Source organism: Leuresthes tenuis, unplaced genomic scaffold, assembly GCF_036924035.1.
Source record: "Leuresthes tenuis unplaced genomic scaffold, fLeuTen1.0.hap1 SCAF_19, whole genome shotgun sequence".
In the NCBI taxonomy this organism is placed as follows: Eukaryota; Metazoa; Chordata; class Actinopteri; order Atheriniformes; family Atherinopsidae; genus Leuresthes; species Leuresthes tenuis.
In genome coordinates this window covers 8,514,029-8,538,014 of record NW_027325373.1, presented here as the reverse complement: position 1 = coordinate 8,538,014, position 23,986 = coordinate 8,514,029, and the positions used below count along the sequence as shown (strand labels likewise).

The window sequence follows — 23,986 nt, the reverse complement described above, 5'->3', positions numbered from 1 at the left end:
TTCTCCAAACCTTTCCACATTCGGACACAGAGTAATGATTAAGATTAAGAGAGGCAGAGAGGAAAGAAAAGGGGAATGACAGGACAAAGAGAAAGAGGGAGAAGAAACCTCTGAGACTCTTTTGCTGTCCCCTGCCTTCATCTCCTCAGCAGGCTCTTACCTCCTGTGGCTCTGCTGCTCCAGAGAGGCATGAGCTTACATCAAAAGTGATGCTAAAAAGTACACGCAAACACAGGTTCACTTGGCTAATATTCACCTTCTTTGCCTTTGCTGCCCTTCATGGACATGAGCTGATTACCTTGCAAACTGAAAGCTCATATGGTGATGGCGAATCATATCCATTTGTACATGCACCCATGTACTGTAGCAGAGAAAATGCTGAGACATAGAAATGCATGAAAGAGTGGCACAAACACATGCTGATGTGTTACCATAAATTGCCCATACTAAGCCTGGAAACACACACACATACACACACGAGGCATGTCAGTCAGGCTGAAGATGAAAGAGGCTAAATTAAAAAGGCTGCGCATGAGTCTGTCCTGTCTCCAAAAATCTCCTATGCCACTCTTTGCCTTTTCTGCCTGCCTTTCCTCATTGTCTGTCTATACTGTCGATTACACACACCAGCTCTCTGATGTTGATCTGAATCCTGGTAAAAGAATTAAAAAAAAAGACAGGTCCCTAATAAGATGACAACATTATAGTTATTTTCTTTTATGGTTCTACCAAGCAGCTTCACAGGTTAGTGTTCAACAGGGACAGCGGGGACAGGATTTGAGAAATTTTTGAGTGCCAAAAGCAAGGAGTAAAAACAACTAACTTCTAACAGGTGTTGGATGATAATGATATAGATCAATCTTGAAATATGAGTTGAAAACATCTAAAAGAAATACAGTTTTATCTTTATCTATCTTTGTCTATCTTTAGCAGCCATTAAAATACGACCAAACAGCTAGACTGTAACTCATTATGTGATTAATTAATAAGCCACAGGTGAAATAAAGACGTTCTCTCTCATCACTTAATTATTATCAGAGGCAGCACCTTCACACTTGAACAGTTTTTGCCAAAATAAATCAACCTCTCCAGTAGTATTTTAACATTTGCGTACCTCTGCACATGTTCAATCTATTTTGCAGTGGAGGAGTTGAAAACAGTGTAATTGACGGTCGTTGTTCCTAATGTGATGTTTTTGTTAGGTAGCAGTAAAAGCCTGGGCTTGATAATGAAGTTATGGAGACTTGAGGTTTTTCAAATTCTCCAAACTCTCCTGTAATCATAAACGTTTTTTGATAACTTAAAGTTTTTCAGTTTGGTCTCATATTTGTGAAGTTGTTGTACTTGTGGAATGCCTACAGTTCCAAAGTAAAACAGTAACCTCTGAAGATGAATTTATCTGGCAGTGTTTGAGCCCTTGAACCGTTTGGAACTCAGACGACTTTCATGTGGTTCTATTCATCCTGCAATTTGAGTCAGCTGCACTGAAGCTTTCCATGCATGTACATTTAATCGGTCCACAGTCCTATGATTTCACTGACGCACTGCAGTGGCGTGGATGGTGATGATTCTCCTGCAATTCATGCATCCTTCTGATTCTACTGCTCTTCGTCTACGTTGTCCTGTGTCCTTTTCTTTCATTTTGTTTGGTTTATAAATGTGAGATTGATCCAGGCACATGCATAGTCAGCATGCACCATAAAAGCCTTGAGCGGAAACAGACAATTCTTCCATGAATCTAGCTCAGTTCTATAAATCTCAGCCCTGGATTATCTGTGAAAGGTTTCCAGTTCCCTCATGCAGGGCAGAATGCCATATATTCTTGTAAATTAACTTGACCAAGATACCAAACGACAGTTATCTGAATATTGTGCTGAAGGAGCAAAAAGATATAAAGCCATCAATCATGCTGTGGTATGCCTGAACATTACAGCAAGCTACTTTGTGTTATTACTTCTTAGACTTTAATGATGGAAACGCTGCCCTTGGTTACAGGTGTGGTATTTCTAAATGCTCACTGTGAGTTATGACTGTTGTTTAGTACTCTGATGCATCCCTGCTGCTGTTCTAAGACTATAGCTACGCTTAATGCTCCCATTACGATCACCTTTGAAATTTAAATATGTCTGTACTGTTTTAAAATATCCGCCTGTGTTTTTTAAGTTAGGGTCGCCCCAAAAATAGTGTTTAATATTCAGAGAATGTGAATACAACAACGAAACCTTGCAATATGTAAAGAACACTGGGGATCTATAGCAGAGGATGTCCACGGTCATTAAATTGTGTTCAGGCTCCTACACTGCTCCTTCAATGCCTACAGATTATTTACTTGATTAAAAAGATAACAGTGCAAGTTTAAGAAGATTAATGAGTGCCGGTAAGTGTGTAAGAGTTTTAAGTATTGAGTCATGGAAACTTTACTATGTTTGATAGAGTTTGAAAGAAAAGATACAAACATCCTCCTCATGTTTGCATCTTCTCTTTCCTTTTTTCTTTTTTTTACTCTTTACCTCTTCCTTGTTTTTGTCCCCCGTGCTCAGCTAGCTACACTATCTGTATGAGTAATCAGTCAGGCTGCTAATGAATGCCAGGCTGGCTGCTGTGATAATGGGCTAACAATATGAGGTAATGGGCTAACAGTGAGCCATTACACAGCCCAGTCGTTAACGTCGGTGACTTACTTGGGTAAGTGCAGCATGGTGTATTAGTGACGGGAAAAGGGAAGAGGCAAACTGGAGTTTAATTGGGATTAAGGGCTCAGCCTTGGTACAGAGGCTCACAGACAACATCACAAAAAATAATTTACTTATTGCTATTGTGGAAAAAGACATTGCTTGAATCCAAGTCCCTAAAATGAATAGTCACTCAGCCAAGCCACTTATCTTTTCTTTCCTTCTGTGAAATAACTGACACTCACCACTCAGCACGTACTCTGCGTACTCTCACGTACCATTCTCTGAACATAATGATGTGAGTGACATGTGCAAACAAGCAGAGAGGAGTGTGGAGTGCCAATCAGGCTCTTGTCAGTCATATAGAGGTGAGCAAAATCAGGAAGAAGCAGGTGAGTTGTTGCTTCTTACAGTAAAGTAAATGTGATATTTTAATTGTGCAGTCGCAGGTACAGGTTCAGACTTTTGCTTGATTAGGGACTCCCACTACGCATCACAGTTTATAATAAGTGATGCAGATACTAGAAGTCTGCCTGAGTACTTCTCTCAAAGTCATAGTTCTGCTCAAACTTTAAAATTCTCTGTGGATTGATCTTAAGTTAACACCACGTAGGGTACGCTTAATGGCAGTCAGTGGAAAGTAAAGTCTTTGGGCTCACTGTTTTCAACAATATTGTATAGAGCTGCTACCACATGCTCATACTGTGGTTATTCATATAGAACAACATAACACCACTTTTTTCTTGTGAAAAATTCTTTCCATCCACTTTCTATACTCGCTTCATCCTTGGGGGGCTGCAGCCTATCAGTACACCCTGGACAGATCGCCAGTCCATCACATGGCCAACACGGAGACAAACAATCACACAACCTCACACTCACCCTTAGGTTCAAGTTAGACTCATCAGTTGTTTTTTGACAGTGGGAGGAAGCCAGAGAACCTGGAGAGAACCCATGCATGGGGAGAACAAGAGAAATCCTCAAAGGAAGGCCCCAGCTGAGACCATGAACCTTCTTCCTGTGAATTTATTGGGGCTAACTAGCACAGACCATCATCTATGCAGCTCAAATTAGCTATAAAATTCTATTCAACTAGAACAACCGCACTCTGTTAACATTTGCATTGCAGTCTTAACTTGACTGACTATGAGTCTAATTCAGGTCAGCTTTCTATTGATTCATTCACATTGAGGTAGTAGGTCCTACTTACTGTAATCAATGGACAGAAGAACCATTAGATATATTGTTGTATTTATTAATCTAAAGGGAAGTTTTATACCCCTTAAACTGTGAAGGTACATTTTTGTTGTCCTTTAGTCTAATCAGGAGATTACACAAAGGCCATCGAGTCAAATGACATTACGTGCATGCCTCTTTTTTAAAAAGGTAAAAAAATGGAGAAATAAGCTATTGGCTATTGGTGTTGTAACTCTCAAGGGCCATCCACAGCAAGACTAATGATGTGAGCATCCACACATCAAAGTTATATTATTCTGTAAAGGGTGAAGGCAAGAACAGGCTGCACACTGCTGCAGCGCCCAACCTCAGTTACAGGATCGTCAGAGAGGACATCAGTAAAGTACAAACTTCAGAGAGCACATCAGTGCTAAGTGCTAAAGACCCCTTGGCATTGTATGACAGGTAATATGATGCTTTTTTATTTTCAAGCTCATATCACGTTAATTGAACATTTAAGATTTGGTAGCCTAGCTCTGAGACTGCTCGATTTCCGGAAAAAAATAACTTACTACACCATCAGTTCACATAAACTAGGTATAATCAGAAATATCAACAGAATATCAATAGAGCACGGCGTTTATCTTTTATCTTTTCTTACTTTAAAGGGTATAAGCAATACCAGGAAAACAGTGTGAAGCACAGCATTGGAGCTGTCTATCTTTCAGGGTCATAAAGGAGAAGATGTGAGCCCTACTTGTTTTTTATTGGTTTTCAATATCTCATTGTTCATCAAATCTAAAAGTGATCCCAACAGTATTGTTAACACTCTCACTGCTGTCATCCACTTGAAATAAAGCAATATCTCCAACCATTTTTTATACACTACTGAACTGATGGGTCTTGATCCACCCCTCTTTTCTTTAATTTTGTTCCAAGGACGCAGATTTTCTTGCAATCTATTAAAGTCGTCTTGAGCAATAATTCTCCATATTTTCTAAAGTCTTACAAAGTTTTCTTTTGGACATTGACTGCTTTTTCACTTATTCATGTTCCAGTCTTCAGAAGTTTTTTTTAAAGTTTTTTTTTATCAATGTAACCAGTAAACAGTGTCCTCTGAATAATTCAAGTATAAAAAAGTGACCTAACTAAAAGAATGAACTAATTTCATGGATTTTGTTACCAGCAGCTTGTGGCAAAGACTCATAATGTGCATAATATATTTCTACTGATGTTTGCACATTTCAGTAAAATGCTGCACCCATTTCCTGCTTTCCTGGTAATATAGACAGAAAAGACAAATGCTAAAGACTTGCACTTGTTGGGATGTTATCACAGTTGCTGTTATTGGCGTGGACAGCCCATAACAACATAAATCCGTTCATTTAGGGTTCATTCTTTCTCCATTTTGTTGTGAATGTGGGCAGGGCTGACGATAGTTCTGCTCCATACACCTGATTGACAAAACATCAATGGCTTTGGAGGTGTACGCTGAAATTTATATTATTTTACAATATGTATGTTGCAGTGTTATGAATAATTATAATTTGTGTGATCTTACTGATGTGGTGGATCACCACACTACCATTTAATAAGGTTACCAGGTTATACCTGACTCATTAACTGTTGTTCCTTTGTGTCCATTCTGTCAGCCGTCTCATCTTTGCCCATATATTCTTTTGAGACACTATTAAATATTACATCATAAAACCAAGCACTGAGGGGATGGCTGTGCAAGTGTCACAACATCTTCTGAAAATAGAGGGAGAAAGCATACCTGAGAATTAAAGTGGGGACCAATCTAGGCAGAATACCGAGGCTGAGTTATGGTGTGTTACCATAGATCTGTACCGAAAATCTCTATGGATTTAAAACCAGTTCATAATCCATCACTGTTCCTGTGCACAGTTCTGCAAATCCAAGTGCTGTGAGTGCAAAGGCGTTTCACCGGGCCAAAGACACGCTTGCCTTATTTTAGCACAGCGCTAGCTCACAGGAGTGGAAAATGATTGGCAACCGTACAAATAAGAAAATGAAAGTTAAAGCCCTCCAGAGGACAGCAATGTATACACATATCTGTGCATGTGTAGGTTTGTATTATTTACCAATTCACAAGTTTTTTTCATACTGTGCACATGCACACATACTGGCCCACACAACAGCTTGAGGCTGCTCACTGTTAAATCAGCCCTGATGATATGTGTGAACCAGCAAAGGCTGTGTTTTATTGACCTTCTCTTCCTCCACTGTCTAATACAATACCAAAGAGCAAGATGGTAAGTTTAATATGAGCTGGTCAGAAGGCAGATATGACAAAGTAATGAACAGGAGGAGCAGGAATGATAGAGCAGAAGCTCCTTTGTTGAAACAGCCTGGAAGGTCAATGATAACTCTCGTCCCTGAAGCCTTCTGACACATTTTTTTGTTTACCAATCCGCATTTCTAAACCCTGCTCCCAGCAGCTGCTAAAGTGAAGCTACACAATAATAGACAAGTGGGCCTTGGCTACGGCTTAGCTCAGCTCGCTTGGGTTTAAGTTGTAGCTGGTTGTCAGGCTTCTTGTTATGTGTAAATAATCTCTCAAATAACATACGTGCCTTTTTTAAAAAGCTCCAGAGGAATGCAGATTTCTCCTACAGTCCATAGACATCCATGTTAGGTTAATAAGGGATTCTAAAATGGCCGTAGGTTTGCAAACGTTTGTCAGTCTCTTTGTGTTAGCTCTTTAATGAACTATACTCTCCAAGGTGTACCATTCCTCTCGCTCAATGGCAGCTGCAACACTCAACAAGATAAAGCAGAAGGATGCAGCTTTGTTCGGGCAGGATTCAAGGTATTTCGAAACATTGTTAGAAACCTTTTAAACCACTCTCACTGTCAGCCTTCTCATTTAGTTTGGAACTAGGTACCACAAACATGGATGAGAGTGATTATGCTGCCGGGGTTTTACATGAACTTTCTGCTTCTTACTGCACTGCAGAGATAACACTTAATTTTGAATATTTAATGAGGTATCCTTAGGGGTAACATCTGATAGGACTGTCTTGTTGGCTGTTTATCATAGGTTTCTATAGTCCTAATGCCATAGATACAAAATGCTGTTCTTTTGAGCGAGAACCAATTAAGAGAGCAGAGCATTTTGGGTGGGAGGAAGAGTTCTCTAAACTAATCTAACAAAGGATGCACAGATAAGGATAAAACATTGGGTGTGTTTACTTATTGCTGAAGCAGAGAGGTGACACACTAGACTGAAATTGTTCAAATAAACTATAATTTTCAGGTCTAAAAAAAAAATATTTGTAGAAACATAATTTATGCTAAATAAACTTTCAGGTTACCAGGAAAACAGCAACACACATCATCAATAATCAGCTTACTGTATGTCACCCTAACTAGAAGTTCCGGTGCAATATTCATCACATGAAAAATTTGATTTTTTCTATTATAAGACCAATTACCTTGGTCTTATAATAGAAAAAAAAAACACAAAAAAAACACCGACTCCAGAGTGGAGCTTTCATGTTTTTTGCAACAGACTCCCTACTTGTGCTGTAGGTGTAATATTGGTGTGGCCCTATTTGCAACAGCACCGTAGCCCTAAGACTAAAACACAAATAACTACAGAACATATTTTTGTTCACCATTCACTGTGTCATTACACTTTTTGGCCATACATAACTAGACCATGACAACTGTTTATGGGTTTATGCATTTAGCAGACGCTTTTATCCAAAGCGACCTACAGGTAGGCAGGTAGGGTAAGGGAGTCTTGCCTAAGGACCCCTACTGGAGGTAGTACCTTTTATGCAGGGGATTTGAACTCCTACATGGAAGGTGACAATCATACTTCATACATTGCTGACCCTACCTCCAGGACAGATGTCTTTTATTCCATTTGTTCTGAGGAGTCGGACTCCGTTTCCTGCGTCCCACCATCCCCTCGGCCTGAGATACATCTGGCAATGAACATCTGGGTGTTTTCATCAGGCCGAGAGTGGCTTGGTCTATAGCAGAGGGAAGAAAAGGAGAGTCCATATCTGGTGGTTTTTCCTGATTGCATCATGTCATTACTTCACTGTATTTAGCCCCCATCCAACAGTAAAAGCTCTTATGCATGATTGCCACAAACACACACTGCCACATACCTAATACTCCAGTTTCCTTTAGCCCTCCAAACTTCTGCATGGCTTTGATGGCCTTGGTCAGGGCCTCCTTGGTCTGAAGTTGGCCAGTCACCGGGTCAGGAGGTGGGAGGTAGCCAAACTTACTCAGCCAGTCCTGGAAAAGAAACAGTAGACACAGAGTTCAACAAAGCTAAGTCCAGACATTTCAAGGGCTCCAAGTATTCAAAAGCTGCTGAGAAGTACTGACATCTGTTCATGTTTACTGTTTGGGGATATTTTGTCTCCATGCGCACGTATATGTACAAGCAGGTTTTATTTTTTCTCTTTATTCTTCTTGGGGCTTCATACATGAGCCATTCATCTACCAGCCAATTCTCTGCAATGTCTGTGGCTGAAACTGACTGGAATTTGGCTGGCCTTTGACTGGGAGAGGCAAGTCTGAGCTGGTGCATCTATATGAGACACTCTGTCTGCAGGGCATACAGAATAGTGATGGTTGTGAAAGAGTTTAATGAGAAACACTAAGAAACAATACAGGGGAAAAATCCATATCTTTAAGGTTGTCTTTTTATTTTTTTCATAACCACATCTTAATTCACAAATGTAATATAAATGAAACTGTCATGCAAAACAATCATGTGTGTATGAAAGGTAACAGTGTAACAGTATGTACGTTTGAAATTAGTGAAGTTGCTGCTAGTCCAAGTAGCACAGCTGACTGTATCAGCTGGTTGTGGAATTTATGGAGAGGTTGAAGTGTCTAAGCTGCAACTTGATTGCAACTCTTTCCTTTTTTCTGTATCAATTTCTTCTTTTCCACTAATGTCTCTCGTTGTCTTGCTTCTCTTTTTTCTCCTCCCTTCATTTTATTTACCTGCACTACAGCCTTCTTTTCCTCCATCCTCATAGGACAGCTAATAGGAGAAGGCAGATCTTAAATAGGTTTTTGATATGCACTCATCTGAGGTGAGTGATGCAGATCGATAGCAAGGCAACCCTTCTGTACTGACAACACTGAGTAAATCCCATTTACTGAATGACTTGAGCTTTAGTGAAGCACTATGTGGCCCGATTATTTGCGTCCTAATGCTTTGCTTCACCATCTGTCTTGATAAATTGGAAAGAGGTAGCACAGGAATTGAACTGACTCTCAGTAACATTGTTGAGGATGACAAACAACAACAATTTCATGCAAAAAGTGGTGACCAGGGTAAGTGGGAGATGTCAAAGGACACTTTCACTTTATACATATACAGCATGCTTGTCAAGTAAGGGTTTTTGAAGAATGGACATGAATATCAATCAAAGTTGGGTTTTTTCTAAAATGTAATTGGCCAGAGTCCTTTTTTGCAATAAATATTTATATGCTTAAATGATAGGTCATGATGCATGCCCTAGTAAATCAGTAAAAGGTCTACAAAGACTACAAAGTTTAGAAAACCTAGCAAAGCTGAGTTTCTTAGACTTGAGCGTAGCAAGAATTAAAAAATGTTCCAATTAGTTGTTTTTTTGCTGTGCATTACTACAAGCATAATGATCACATGTGTCGTAAAAAAGGAGTGATACTGGGTGACATTCATGAGCAGTTGGACCCGTTGAATAGCTTTAACCACTTTCCAGGATATTTGGAACTTAAAAGTAGATGTCAGTGGCTTACCTTATGGAATTGCCTGTTTTACGTACCAAATCGATTTCACACACAAACTCTAATTGGTGTGTATTTAACATCTTCACATCAAAATATCAGTAAACAGAAGCATGCACATTTTTCATGAAATCTAAACACTATTCATGATAAATTGCACACAAAAAGCCACAGCTGGAAAACATTTGATCATATTTGGAGAATATCCCCAGAAAATCATTTGGAAAGAAAACTAAAATAACTAACAAACATAAAAGCTATTCGCAGTGTGTACTTCAGAGTTGCCTTTAAATATCACATCTAATTTGATATTTTAGCACTCTGTCTTTGACATTTTTATTTTTGGGGCAGTTTTCTTGCAGCATATTGATAAACGGTCAAGTTTTTTTTTGTTGAGATGCTATTGTTCATAACTAACTGTGTGTGAGTTTAAGTCTTTGTAGCTTCTCATGTCAGCACTAATAAAAATATGTCACTATAAAATATTCAAGTGAGTTCAGTAACATGCTGAAAATGGATAAATCCCATACAGGGATGTCAATACATGCAGTTGACAGATGGTTTTCTTTTTCAAGGCTGCAAACAACGTGTTTATGCTCAAATAAAGAAAAAAAAGAATACAAGACAAGTGGATAACAAAAAAAAAGAAAAACACTTGTATCCCCATTGACAATAGAGTGAAAGCTCAAACATAAAAATTACAAGATGACATATAATGAAGGAGGAACGGAGGAGTTTAATAAGCTACAAAAATTGAACAAGAGGCTAAATTAGTGCTCCTTCAACCTTAAAATAAAGAGAAACATAACAAGCTCACTGTGGGAGATAAAAGAGAATTTGCAAAAAATCCATTCTCTCTAACAGTCAGGTGGCAGCCTACTCGTTCATTTCCAATTAAGCAAACACATATACGTGTTCAAAAAAAACCAAAGAACTTTGTCCAACGCTCTTGCATCATTGTAGTGCATCCCAAATGAGGAACCTTTTTAAAGGCTATCATTGTTAACTGCTTGCCACAATTAATACAGTGATGCTTTGTTTCATTCTCACTTTTCTTATGTCTAACTAAAAAAAAAAAGAGTTCAACCAACTGCTTACAAGAACAAACCTTACAAGTAGCGTTCAATGTTTTGACCACAGTCATCATTGTAATTCATTCAATAAAATGAGAGTATAGAGATGAATGACAAAGAAGAAAAGACAAAGCAATTTGCGACTTTAAGAGCCTTAAAAAAAAAACAAAAAAAATCTACCAGAGTCTACTAGATATAATTCTATTGAAAGCACTGACTCCCATTTTTAATAAGTATATTTTTAAATGGTTTTTATGTGCCTGGAGCCTGGACGATATAAGCTCTCTAACTTCAACAAAACTTTGCAAATTATCACAAGCCTCTCATTCAGTTGCGCCCATAAAATCTCAGTGGAATCGTATCTGACTGAATAAGTGCACACAATCAGTCACAATATGGCTGCCTTATAACCACATTCTGCAAGGGAAAATTAAAAAATGAGTCAAATTGGAGGAATCTTGAACTGATTGCATAATAATGCAGTGTAGCATCACTGAAGAAGAATTTTCCATCAGAATTTTGAACATCCTTCGTGAAATAATGATTAGCTTAGTATAAAGTATTATTTAGTATAAAGTATTATTTAGATAAAAAGATGAAAAGAAAGGAAATAAGATGACAACACTAGCATTGGTGTACAGCAGTAGAGAACCTCCATGGCAGGATGTAGACAGATAAGAAATGAATTACTTCATTTTCTGAACACAAAGAAAAAAACAACACTATGCTAAGTAGTCCAGAAATAAGAATACAAAGACAGAGCAGAGCGTGGGAGAAGTTGAACTTAAGTTGGCACAGGAAATTACAACAAGTACTCCGACTGAAATGGCCGTATAAATAATCTTTCATGCCCTCTCTACGGCTTAGTGTGGCATCCTACAGAATACCACCCTTACAAGTAGAAGAGGGGAGATATGACTCATATGAGTGTTTCCACTTCAGAGCAGACATCATTCTCAAGTCTTTCGTTTATAAGCCTCAAAGCCCTCGTAGGGAGAAAGGAAGAGTTGTTGAAAATAACATCACCAAAAAATCCCATAGAAGTTAAAACTACTTGGGAAGGTTTTAGAAACAATAATGCTCAGGGCTTGAAAAGAACATTCTTTTCTCAATGCCAACATCACCCACATGGATGCCAGCTTTACTCTTCACATGCAGTTGCTCTCACGACCTCTAGCGCTCATATAGTCTTTGAGTGATATTACTGGCTGTATCTGCTAGCGTGCGCAAATAACAAATGCTACATGGACATGTTTTGGGGAGGGGTACGCTCTCAGAAATACATATAACAGGAGAATATAAGACATCGAGGACGATTTGGCAGAGAACAAGAGGAACCTGGTAGTACATACGCTGGTGGTGATAACGGCAAAGAAAAATCAGGCGAGTGGCAGCAATCTAGAACCTAGTGTGAATCACGAATGGGAAGCAAGACTCAACAGAATGCACAAGTACGTAACAATGATTAAATGATAACAAAAAAGGAGGTAGAGCTAAAACGTGTGAACACAGGTGTATAACTGACGCACTGAGACACAGAGTGCTGCTGCAGCTGTCTTCAAATTTAAAAAAAACTTCTATCATTTCTGGAATATTAAAAAATTTATGACACTTTATTTCTATTTAAACTGATATAAATAATTCTTATTTAAATTGATTTAAATAAATAAAAGACAGGGAGAGTGCACACATGTGACTGCCTCCACACAAGCTGCTTTTCTCTAACAAAGAAACGCGGCCGCTAATGTGATTGTATCATGAGAAGAGTGGGCAGCCTGCACACAGAGTAGAGACACACTTGATTGATGGGACAGTTCTTTTTTCCATCTGTAATGTTACTGACAGCGCTTAATGAAAAAAAGTTCACAAAATCCTACATTCACAAACAAACTTGCAGTGGAGGAGTACTGCTTTCGCAGTACTGAAGCTGTTTTTTATTGACTTCAGAGACAAATGCTTGCTGAAGTGAGGGCTTGACCCCATCTTCAAGCTCCTGCACATGGGGTCTATATCACTTAACTCAAATGCTGCTCAAACGACCAGCCAAGCACAAATATGTTAGATTTTACTTTGATTGGTGTGTTCAAACCTTCTCATTTCAAGACTTCAAAAAAAGACCATTTGTTTTCTTACACGAGAGAACTGATACCACTCTTATGTCTGTTGTGTAACGATGAAGCTGCTACCATCAGCAAATCATTTTACTTTTTTACAAAGACTAGAAATAGCTCTTCCAATAACACAATATACATAAAGCTCATGATTTAGCCTGTTATGTCGAATTTGTTTAAATAAAGCGTGCACACAGCCACCTGTTTCTTGGTTGACACCATCTGTGGAATCTACACTCATCTGGGAAAGTCAGCTTGTCTTTAACCGTTTTTTTTAGAGCTGAGGTTCAGTATATTGGGGATAACAGATTTTTCTCTGGCAAAAAATATTACTTCCAAATATTACTCATTCACTTAAAATTTAAAATGTTCAATCTTCTTTAACATTACTATTGTCTGTTCATTCAAGGCGAACTTATGTCAAATATCACAGATAACTACATTGCAGTGAAGCATGGTATCCCAGTTTCTCTTCCTGTTCAGTTATATGCTTTTAATATCAGCAGCAGCATGCAATCAGTTTTAAAAACACTTCAGCACTACCAATGAGGTAAGTATTTTCAGTGGCTGTATACATCGCGGGAGTCATGGCAGCACTGTTGCTCTTCACTGTGGTACAATTAGCCTGTATAAGAAATGACATGATAATATACCACCTACTGCAAGAGACTGTCAATGTTCCTCAGCATGTAACCCAGACTGATTTGAGTCTTTGCCTTTTTGTATTCTTTTTAAAGCTTCTATGATATGCTAATCTAGGGTTTCATATTATGATTTTGGGAGTTGACTGGAATGGGTTTACGAGCTTTAATGGCCATTCCGTCGTTCCGTACACCGCCAGTGTAGCGCATCCCCAAGATTTTATCTCCAGTCTCTTGAAAGCCATCTCACTGAAGATGGCCCTGGTGAAAGCTGTTTGTTCTTCAAGCTCATTTCCATCCATCCTTCCATCCATTTTCTATACCCGCTTAATCCGTTGATCGGGTCGCGGGGGGGTGTAGCCTATTCCAGCGATCATTGGGCGAGAGGCGGGGTACACCCTGGACAGGTCGCCAGTCCATCACAGGGCCACACAGAGACAAATGCGACAAACAACCACACTCACTCTCACACTCACTCCTAAGTTCAATTTAAGAGTCACCAATTAACTTAAAATGTGTGTTTTTGGATAGTGGGAGGAAGCCGGAGTACCCGGAGAGAACCCATGCATACAAGGGGAGAACATGCAAACTCCACACAGAAAGGCCCCAACTGGGAGTTCAATCTGGAACCTTCAAGCTCATCTCAATTGTTTAATTTGTATTTTCTCATTTCCTTTAACATACAACCTGTGACTCAAAAATGTTCCAACAAAAATATCTTTAAGGATGTCTGAATTTCTAAAATGCACCCCGAGGAGAGAGGAGCCTTGCTGGAGGAGCTATCAGCAAAGACACATGTTGTATCTTCAGTGGTGTTTGTGGCAAAATTTAAATGGCGCGTTGCACTTAATTTACATTACAAATGGAAGGAAATAAATATACATTTACACAAGCTAACAATGCTCATCTGACAGAAATGATGAAACGCAGCAACAAGCTGCAGCAAAATATTAGTTGATGCAGTTGTGTCACGAAATAGTCAATTAGGAGATTGACAAGAGATGTGACAAGAGAAACTTAGGATGTGAAATTAGAAATAAGGAATAATGTGTGCCAAACTAGTCACTAAGAGGGAACTATACATATTTGTTACATTGTAATGTAGATAAATAAAGACACACTTTCCTACCAACAAGGCCTTTGAGGCAGGCTAGAAGCAGTTTCCTTCATGGCACAGATCAACTTTCCTTGTTCTGGATTCTGTGCTTCTTTTCACAAAAAAGCATAAACAAAGGTCATGACATCTATTTGTTCCATCATTTATATATTCCTAGATAATGGTTACCTTCAATATATCGGTTGGACAATATGATAACACATATCATGTCACAGCAGAAATCTTGTGGTATAGTTGTGACCCTCCCATGAGATCGAGAACCCTTCAGGGCACTACATTAGAGCACTGCTTCATCTGCTAAAAGCAAGCAGCAAAGTGATAATGGCACCACTTGAGATCAAAGCCGGCTGCATGTCACTTTTAAGAAATGGGTTCTATGTCTTTTTCGAATGAATTTAAAATTCACAAGATTTTTGTAAAGTACTTTGACCTTGGATATTCATTTGATTAGCAGTATCAAAGGTCTAAAACTCAAATAATTTAACGTTATGCACATTTTTTTTCAAAGGAGTCGTTGAACCAATGCTACTAATTTACATACTTCTTTCTAAACACACTTAAAGGTGCCCTGTGCTATTTCCATAGTGTTGCATTTCTGGAATGTCACACAATGTGGGCAAATAAAATCAAATCACTCAAAGATGGAGACATGAACCTGAAGCTATTGCTACATAGCGCTGCCAGTAATCTAACAGGTATCGCTTACCTCTAACTACAAAATGATCTAAACCTCTGAAAAGTCCATTGGGTTTAGTCATATTCAAAGTATATTTACATCTCTTTATGAAGATGAAGTTCAGCGCAGGATCTAAACATAGACACGAAGGCAGGCAGCTTAGAAAACAAAAATAACTTTAAAAATAAGGTGCTGCAAGGTCAGGGAATCCAGTCAAACAGTAATTCAAACAGCTTGTCTAAACTACCAGTAACAAAGAAGGGAAAAGAAAAGGAAACCATGAAGTACATACATATTTAATGGGCATATATATAGAAATCAGATCATTTCAGAATAAAAAAAAAACTAAAGTGTGTGAAGACAGAACATAAAGAAAAATTAAAATTGTTACATTCTACAAAAATGAGCAACATAACCAAGTTTCATAGACCATGAAAAAGTTCACCAAGCAACAACCTTTGGGACTGAAATATGAAGCAAATACAAAAGTGCCAAAAGTTGTTGGTCCTCAAATGCCAACTGGACGTTGTTTCTGTCTTATCTAAATGTTAATGTCCCCTGTTTTACAGCAGAAGTAAGCTGCATGGTACAAAGAATAGCTTTCCTGTATAGTTAATTTCCATCTCCATAATAAAGATATGGGTCCAAACGTAATTTTTTAGGTTAAATTGAAGGATATGCAAATATATGTCTGCAAATTTAATTGACAAATCCAAAATAAAATAGGTGAATAAATACTAAATGCTATAGGAATGATTAGAAAAATAGGTTTTCTGTCTGGATGGGAGCAAAAATACATTTTCGACACGTGGGCATTCGACACTGATGAAACTTGAGATTTTGTAATCCAAATATAGTGTTTACTGTATTGTTTGATTCTGTTTATATTGTTTCTATTTTACACAGAACTCAGTGGTCTGTAAACCTGAATCACTGCACCATATTCATACACTGCACACACATTCTGCTTTTTACTGCCTCACAAAAACACAAGTGTGGAGTGGGAATTACAGATTCTGACATCTGTGTGACAGACTGTGCATGTAAAGGATAATTTGCCACTATAATCCTAAAACCTGGTCCCTGTAATCTTTTGATACAGTGAGCCCTGGAGGGGAAAATGCAACAAATTCAAATATCCAAATAGAAACCAAATGTACACTGAGAGCAACTGTCTAGAAACAGTCCATAAAGAGGATTTAGTATTTAGATCAAGTAAGTCTATATGCCTTCCCTCATGCCAATAGAGTTAATGTTTTTTATAGCAGGATGTGATATTGATAAAAAATTATGGGATGCAATATTCATAGTATTTATGCATAGAGCTTGTTGGAGATGGAAGTCAGAGCTCTTTGGCACAGATAAACTACTTGGACTTACCCTAATTAAATGGCTGCAAATACAGGAAACAAAGTGAGACAACTGTTCATTGTCTCCCTGCAACAGAGCTGCTTGCTCATGTCCAGAAAAAGATGGTGCTGAAATAGAAAATCAAGCCTCGTGTGAGACTTCGATTAATGCAGGCAGAGAATTGAAGCTTTGCTTTACTGCTGATGCATCAGTTATAAGTGTCATCTTTGAAATGGGAGGTGGCTGAGACACAAAGGCAGTGGGGGAGTTTGAGGAAAGATTTTTACCTGCCTTTATTTGGGTTAAATCTGCCTCACTCTCAAAGGACCACAGAGCCTGACAGCTCAGAAAACTTTCTACAGTATCAAACTCCTGCCTCAACAAACTATTTCAATTGTGCATGGATACATTTTCTACAACCATCCATTCCCCATACCACCTTAATCCTATTCAGGGTTGTGGGGAACTTTTTCTACATCGACCAAAACACAATGGTGGATGCATACTCCGGTGCAACACTGTTTCTAAAATTACCTTGCTTGGTGTGGACATAGGGCAGCTGTAAGGCATTTGTATTCACTAATCTCTCATTCGCTTTACTTGAGGCCCCAAGCAGCAGTGAAAAACAAGTTTCCTGTTTCAGTGTGAGCTGCGGCTGGATCTGGGAGGCTAACATTTGCTAGTTTTTCAAAATGTACTTGCTAATAGAAACAAAACAACATGTTACATTAGAATGTCTAAAAAAGGGTTTCATCTAGCAGTGTACCATCATCCAGTTTGTAAAATATCACTAGACTCTATGAGTACCAGTCTGGTACTCTGCTGATCCTTCCATTTTTAACCATGTTGGGTCTGTCGCTTCACATCCTGTTTGATTCCTGTGTTGAAAGGTTGTCAGCCAACACAGACACACAAGAGCTCTGTGCCTTTGGTATCACCACAACAACATCTTTCCAAGTAGAGTCAGTTTTGCATCTATGTATGTGATCTCTGCTGTCTCACAATACCTCCCTGTTTAGCCTAATGAACAGCTGCTGAGTCGCTACATCTTTGCCCTCTCTGACAGGAAATGAGTCACTGGGAGACATTTAACCCTGCGACCTCAATGACTCCCAAAGGGTCACAAAGTAGCACACCCCATTATAGTGTTTACATTGTTCCTTAATACCTTAAGGATGAGGCCAGATCTGTGGCTAACCTCCTGGACTTTTAAAAGGCATGAGGCTATGTAGAGGCAGGAGAAAAAGGGTGATTCTTTTTCAAGTTAAACATTGATGATGACAATGGAATGACCTCAAAGAGCCCCTACTTCACTTCACCTCCTGCACAGACAAGTTTAACTAACTTAACTTACAAACAGTAAGTTTCATCGTGGACCAACAGTCTCTTGTGGATAGCAGTGAAGTGCAAGTGAGGATGTCTGGAGCAACATGGAGTTTTGGAAAAGAACACACAAACAAAATGAAGGAAAAATACATCAAACACAGAGAAGCTTCAGGCTGCAACAGAAAACTGAATAGATATGGAAACAAAACAGCTTTATTCTCTTAATGGAAATAAGATGACACTGCAACTTTCTTTTGTTTTTGTTTTCTTGTCTGTTTTAACATTGCGATTGCACAATCTACATAATCTGCCATGAGGCTTAAAGCCAAAGATGAAACATTTCTTTAATATTCTAAGCATATATTACATTTTTCCCCATCTTCTACAGTATCACTACTTACAAACATATTTTTACTTTTAGTGCTAAAAGCCTAGTTCTGTGAGATTCTTTTGAAAACTATCTGCAGAATTTTTATGATGTTTAGGTCAGGAGATTAGGAGACTGAGGGCAAGGGTAAGACCTTCCATCTGCATTCCATTGTAGATTTTGAGGTGTGTTTTGAGTAATTATCTTGTTGAGGAAGGAGGCCCTTTTCACCAGCAGCATTTATACATCTAGGCAATATTTAATTTTTTTCCCCCAGAATTTGCTGCTATTAAATCGACTCTGTTAACATTAAACTGTTATAAAAAATAAGATATTCTTTGTGCCACCAGCTGCAGCTTAAGCCCAAACCACTCTTGTCCTTAAAGCAAAGGTGTTCTTTTTATTGAATTCTATGCCATTTTTCTCAAATCATACCTTTATTTAGACGTCTCTTTGCAAACTTCTTGCAACTTATTTTGAGTTGAAAGTACATGACTGAATTTCTCTCCATGATTGTGAACAAACCCTTCAATCGGAGACCTTTTTGAGAGTTATCTCAATCTGTTGAGGTGCACCTTTCTCTTTTTCACGCTATTAAAAAATTATTTACTGACACTGTTTAAAAAAGTTCTAAAGGATCTTTAGGCCTTTAGAACATCAGATAATCTTGTACTCATATTGCTATTCACAACGAGAGATTCTGACCTGGGACTTTGCATGCTACCGTATGCAACATTATTTGAACTGGTTGGTAACTAATAAGCAAATATCTGTAATAACATCTGACTCAAGTGCTTTAAATGATTGCTCATTTGGCAAAATCACTGACAGATGGTCAACCTCAGTAAGTTAAAATAAATACACTTTTGTATTTCCAGGTGTTGTTATAGTAGTTTTGTTGATATAGTCTCTGTAGTGTGGCAAATCGTTCCCTAAAAGTTTCCACAAAACAAAAATATCCTGATGTCCATATTGACATTCTAAACCTTATTACTGACCAGAACTATAACCTGGGAGGTAAAATCTCTAAATGCATATAAGGAAGAAACAAAATTAGACAAATAAAACTAAAATAGTGTAGATTTAATTTTAATTGGAGACAGCTTTAACTAAATAGAGATCTGAATTTTTCCATTTATTAGAACATATCTAATAAAAAGACACCAGTAAACACATTTCAGATAGATGTAAATGTCTCACATCAAACAGTCCTCTGCTTCTAAAGTTACTCTCCGATGAGGAAATTTCTTTCAACTGAATTCTATCTTAACATCAATGGGCTTTGCAACAAATGCATAGATGCTATCGTCATTCAAAGCAGTTAAAACAGCTTCCCGTTTTATATCAACACCTCAACCTCAACCAAGGGGTGGTTTACTTAAAGTATTGCACTGGGAAGATGTCGGATCCAGGGAATGAAAGCTTGTTTAAGTGCATTTGACTGAGAAGACCCTGAAACCATTCCAAAGGCACAAGTGTAAACACAATTTACTGAAGAAGTAAGAAGTGAAGGGTTTCGTCACTATGTGCAAACAGATAAGATCAAAGCGATAGTGTATGGCAGAGAGCAAAAAGAAAGAAGGAGAGCAAATTTGGGGGTGACATGCAGCCTGAATGACATCTAATCAAAGAGAAAATTGAGGTTGGACTGCTAGGCAGTAAAAGGGTAGGAATCAATCCAAGCCTTTTCCTCTCAGTATGTTTCCATGATTGTGCTTTGAGGGTTAAAAGCTTGATTGAAATCCTCCAAGAAAGGCTACATTTTTTATAAAAGCTAGGTGAAAACATCACTAACTTACAAATAATCAATTATCCACTGATTTTAATTAACTGTCACATCTGAACAAAAAATTATCATCTAAAACAGACTTGGAATCACTTTATTTGTTTGAGTTTTATTATTCAGTTAATTAATTATTGAATTTCAATAGAGTTACAAAATGGATGCTTCATTTATAACTTATTTATTGGTCTATTTAGAGAAAGAAAGCAGACAGAGGCTCATATCAGAAACAGCATTCAGGTGAACAGGTAGACTAAAACTGATTCAGTGAGTCCTTCATGAGTCGAGTCCTGAGGAGTGTTGATTTGGTGACTAAACCTCACTTTCAAAAGGACAAATCAGTATGTAAGTAACTCTTGATGATGTCTAAAAATAAAAGTTAGAGAAAAGTCTGAAGTCGGTTGCTGAAGTCCTAAGAATTTTTTTCCTCAATGACGTAGTCATTAAAATAACACCCACAGATTAGAGAAATATCTTAAACACAACCCTCAGATTCTGACTGATTGAGCCGCTTGACTTTCCCAAACAGAACAAAAACCAAATGTTGAAACTTTTCTTCTGGATTGATAAGCAAAAAGCTTGTGTTGTTAACTTTCTGGATGCAGCTTATGGTGTAGCTGGTGTAACTTCTCATCTGATTCTACAATGTCATCTGCACAAAGACACAAACTAACGTTATGCTGATCCCTCTCTCTTTGGTATGTGCGAATTACCAAAGAGGAACAATGACAAGTTAATGATATAATTTTTGCGGATAGTGAGGAACCCACATGTAAAAAGGGCAACAATTGTGCCCCCACCTCCATCCATTGGCCCAGTTTGGTTAGTTAAGTGTTATAATACTGAGATTTGCACTATATGTTAAATATCATGCAAGTTTACTGATCGCACCAAAGACATAACATTACTTAATATGTACAATTGCAAGAGCTAAGAAATTAAAAGCTTTTATACTGGTTGAGTTTAATTAAAAAATGAACTCACTTTAGATCCATTTAATCCTGTATCATATACTCTGTGCAGAAATGTTCATTTCTAACTCTGAAACAAGGCAAAATTAAGAAAAGTTAAATTCTGAACTGGATTCCATTTAACCATCATACATGCACATCATAATGAGTTAGTTTTAAGTAACAGTGAGTTCATTCTAAAGACCAGAGACTGCTCCAAGTTACTTTATGTGTGTTATAAATAGTCTGCAGATACTCTGTTTAAGCAGGATTTTTATCTAAATGCATGCATAGCGGCTGTATGTATTTCAAGTATATAATTAACTTGTGTTGTCATAACGAAGGCATATGCAATGTCAACTCTAAAATTGACATAAATTGACAAATTATGCACACTAACAAAGCTCATTCATATTAATGACTTTTACTTACCTTTTCTGACCAAAATACATATTTTAAGTTGTGTTTTTCAAAGGACAATTTTATCTGTAATCAGAACTGATCTTGAGTTTTATTTTTCCCTGAAGTGACCTACATACACACCAGGGCTTTCTTTGGTCAATTTGAAATATTTAGCACTAGTTGTGTATATGTTTTATAATATAGTATTTGCAAGGTGTCAAGAACGGATGTAGCGCATAGCACCACCTTTGCTTCAGTGATGTGTGGAAAAGCCTCCAAAAGAAGAAGGAGTTATAAAGAATATAGCATTTAAACTTCTGTATCCCAATTGTGGACACAAAAGTCGAAGTAGTTTCCAGTTTAGCAGGAATAAGAACTTCTCTAGAGAGCAAAAACTTTATTTGTGGATGTATATATTTAGCTTCTTATTTATATATAAAAAAAATATTAGTAAGAAGACCTTATTTTCACATAGAATTAGTTCTAATTAAACCACATTCAATTGATTGTATGCAATAAACAGGAAAGATAGAAAAACGGAGGAAAGAATATCATATTATAGAAGTCAGTAAAGCAGATGCCACTTAGACACAAAGAAGTTGGCCAGATGCCTTCCTGCTGGAACAATCACTTCACTTCAGTGAATGATGCGCATTTAATGGGAGACAAATCTGACTTGTAAAAAGAATGCAGTATATTCTGAAGGATGTGCTCATTCTGACCCCCAGTTGCATTCAGTTTGTCACGTGAATGCCGTTTCCTAGACACTCAGGAAGAAAATCTGCCCCAATTTGCATGCCTGAATGTGTGAGTACATGACAGTGAGGATTAAAAATCTGTAAGGGAATCATTTAATCCTTGGCTTGGCTTGGCTTGGCTGGTTCTACACAGAATTGAGACTCAGTTCCTGTCTGTTCCTGGAGGAAGCAGTGAGCATGGTGAGGAGAAAGATGTCAAGGTAAAGAAGCAGAGACAATAGGAGGAATATGGGGAGGTAATGACAACAAGAGGCTAGAGAAATAAGAGACCAAAAACCAGAGGAAAAACCAATGGAGAAAGAAAGCCACAGAATGGATGAGAGAAAGAAGAGGAAAAAGTTGGAGCCAGAATATAAAAGACTGAAGTTAAGAGGCTGAGAAGATGAATTTACATGTTCTTTTCTTTTTACTAAACATGAATCCCAGAAATTTTCTGGAGAATGAAACAATAGCTATCTTGTTTATTGCAATTTGTTTTCATGTATATTCAGGGATCATCATCATCATGATTCTCTTTGCTGAGACCAGCTTGTCAGATTGAAAAGAAAACAATATAAAAGCAGGCCTAAATAATGAAATCAGAAAATGTATTTTCTCCTAGTTCTAAAAATGGATCTACACAGTTTCAGTTCCATTAGTATGTTTGTCAAACATTTATATGTCATAACAGGACGTGGGTTGGATGGTGGATGATTTATGATATTTGACTGAGGTTGGTAGTAGGAAACAATGGAACAGAAAAGAATCAAAAAAGAAAACACCAAGAGATTAAAGATAAACAAACTGATGGAGCCAATTACAACAACCCAGAGTAACTGGAATTCATTTACCAGACCTAACTTTTAGTGGCTTGACTGAGGGGGAAAAGCCCCAAAACCTCTTTGAAGTTCTTCTCTCAGTGGGTGGTGAAGCGGCATGGTACTGAGAGAAAGCCCAGCACACAAGGACTAAATAAAACTTGGCCAGTGTCCCTTGATAGAGAGGATAAAAGAGAAGGCTGTGAAGTTAACAGATGCACTATACCAGCTCTAACTGTCAGTGTCAGTCCCCAACAACTTCTTTGTGTCTAAGTGTCAACCAATACCGGTCTCTGAGTATGTCCAACAGTCAGTTATCTGAGTTCAAAAGTCTGATGGCAGTGTGTGTTTTGCTTCTTTTTCATTGCATCAACCTTGAGAAATGTCAATGTTTAATCTCTATGAACTTTAAGGAGATGGAAAAAAGAAACCAGTAACAATAAAATGGTACTACATCTCTCAGCAGGAATTAGAAGCAGCATACTGCATGTACCTGGGATAAAATAATCAGATTTAAAAAAAAGAAATTATTATAATAAGCCAAAACTGTCTTAACCATCCAAAAGCTGTCTTTGTCAAGCGTGATCCTACTGTAGTGCACAGATGACATACATCTTAGTATAAACTTCAGGTGAAGGTATTATCACAAATGTGGATGTCTAACAAAGTCGGCAATGATGTATATTCTGATGTTGCTAGAGTTTCGACTGTTCGCACAAATAAATTCATCCTATAGAGTTTTCTGAATTTGTTTTCAGTGACCAAAAAGTGTGTGTGAACAATATGCCAAAACACAGAAAAACCTGCATTTATAAAAATACACCACAAGCTTCAATATTTGATATTACACAATTTGCATTTAGTAGCTCCTTAAATTTAAAAGTAACATGATCCAACCCCAATTGCCCTTCCGTACCTTCAATGTGAGGACTTTAAAGATTGGATCTATCTTTATAACTGCCTTTTTAGGTTCAAATATATGATAGAATACATATGTGACAATATATTTATAGACGGC

At 37.8% G+C, this 23,986-nt stretch overlaps 2 protein-coding genes across 2 annotated transcripts in view; both read right to left on the bottom strand.

The window, feature by feature from the left end:
* Window positions 1–23,986, bottom strand: part of LOC140277442 (matrix metalloproteinase-17-like) — a 62,838-nt gene that overhangs the window by 30,484 nt on the left and 8,368 nt on the right. Inside the window, exons 2-3 of the mRNA XM_072372469.1 lie at window positions 7,994–8,126; window positions 7,717–7,852 (exon numbers count right to left, since the gene is read on the bottom strand). Of these exons, the coding sequence (XP_072228570.1) occupies window positions 7,717–7,852; window positions 7,994–8,126 (269 nt within the window). The remainder of the gene's footprint in view (window positions 1–7,716; window positions 7,853–7,993; window positions 8,127–23,986) is intronic.
* Window positions 16,188–23,986, bottom strand: part of LOC140277444 (cytochrome P450 26B1-like) — a 452,169-nt gene continuing 444,370 nt past the window's right edge. Inside the window, exon 11 of the transcript XR_011909090.1 lies at window positions 16,188–16,199. The gene's annotated coding sequence lies outside the window, so the exon portion shown is untranslated. The remainder of the gene's footprint in view (window positions 16,200–23,986) is intronic.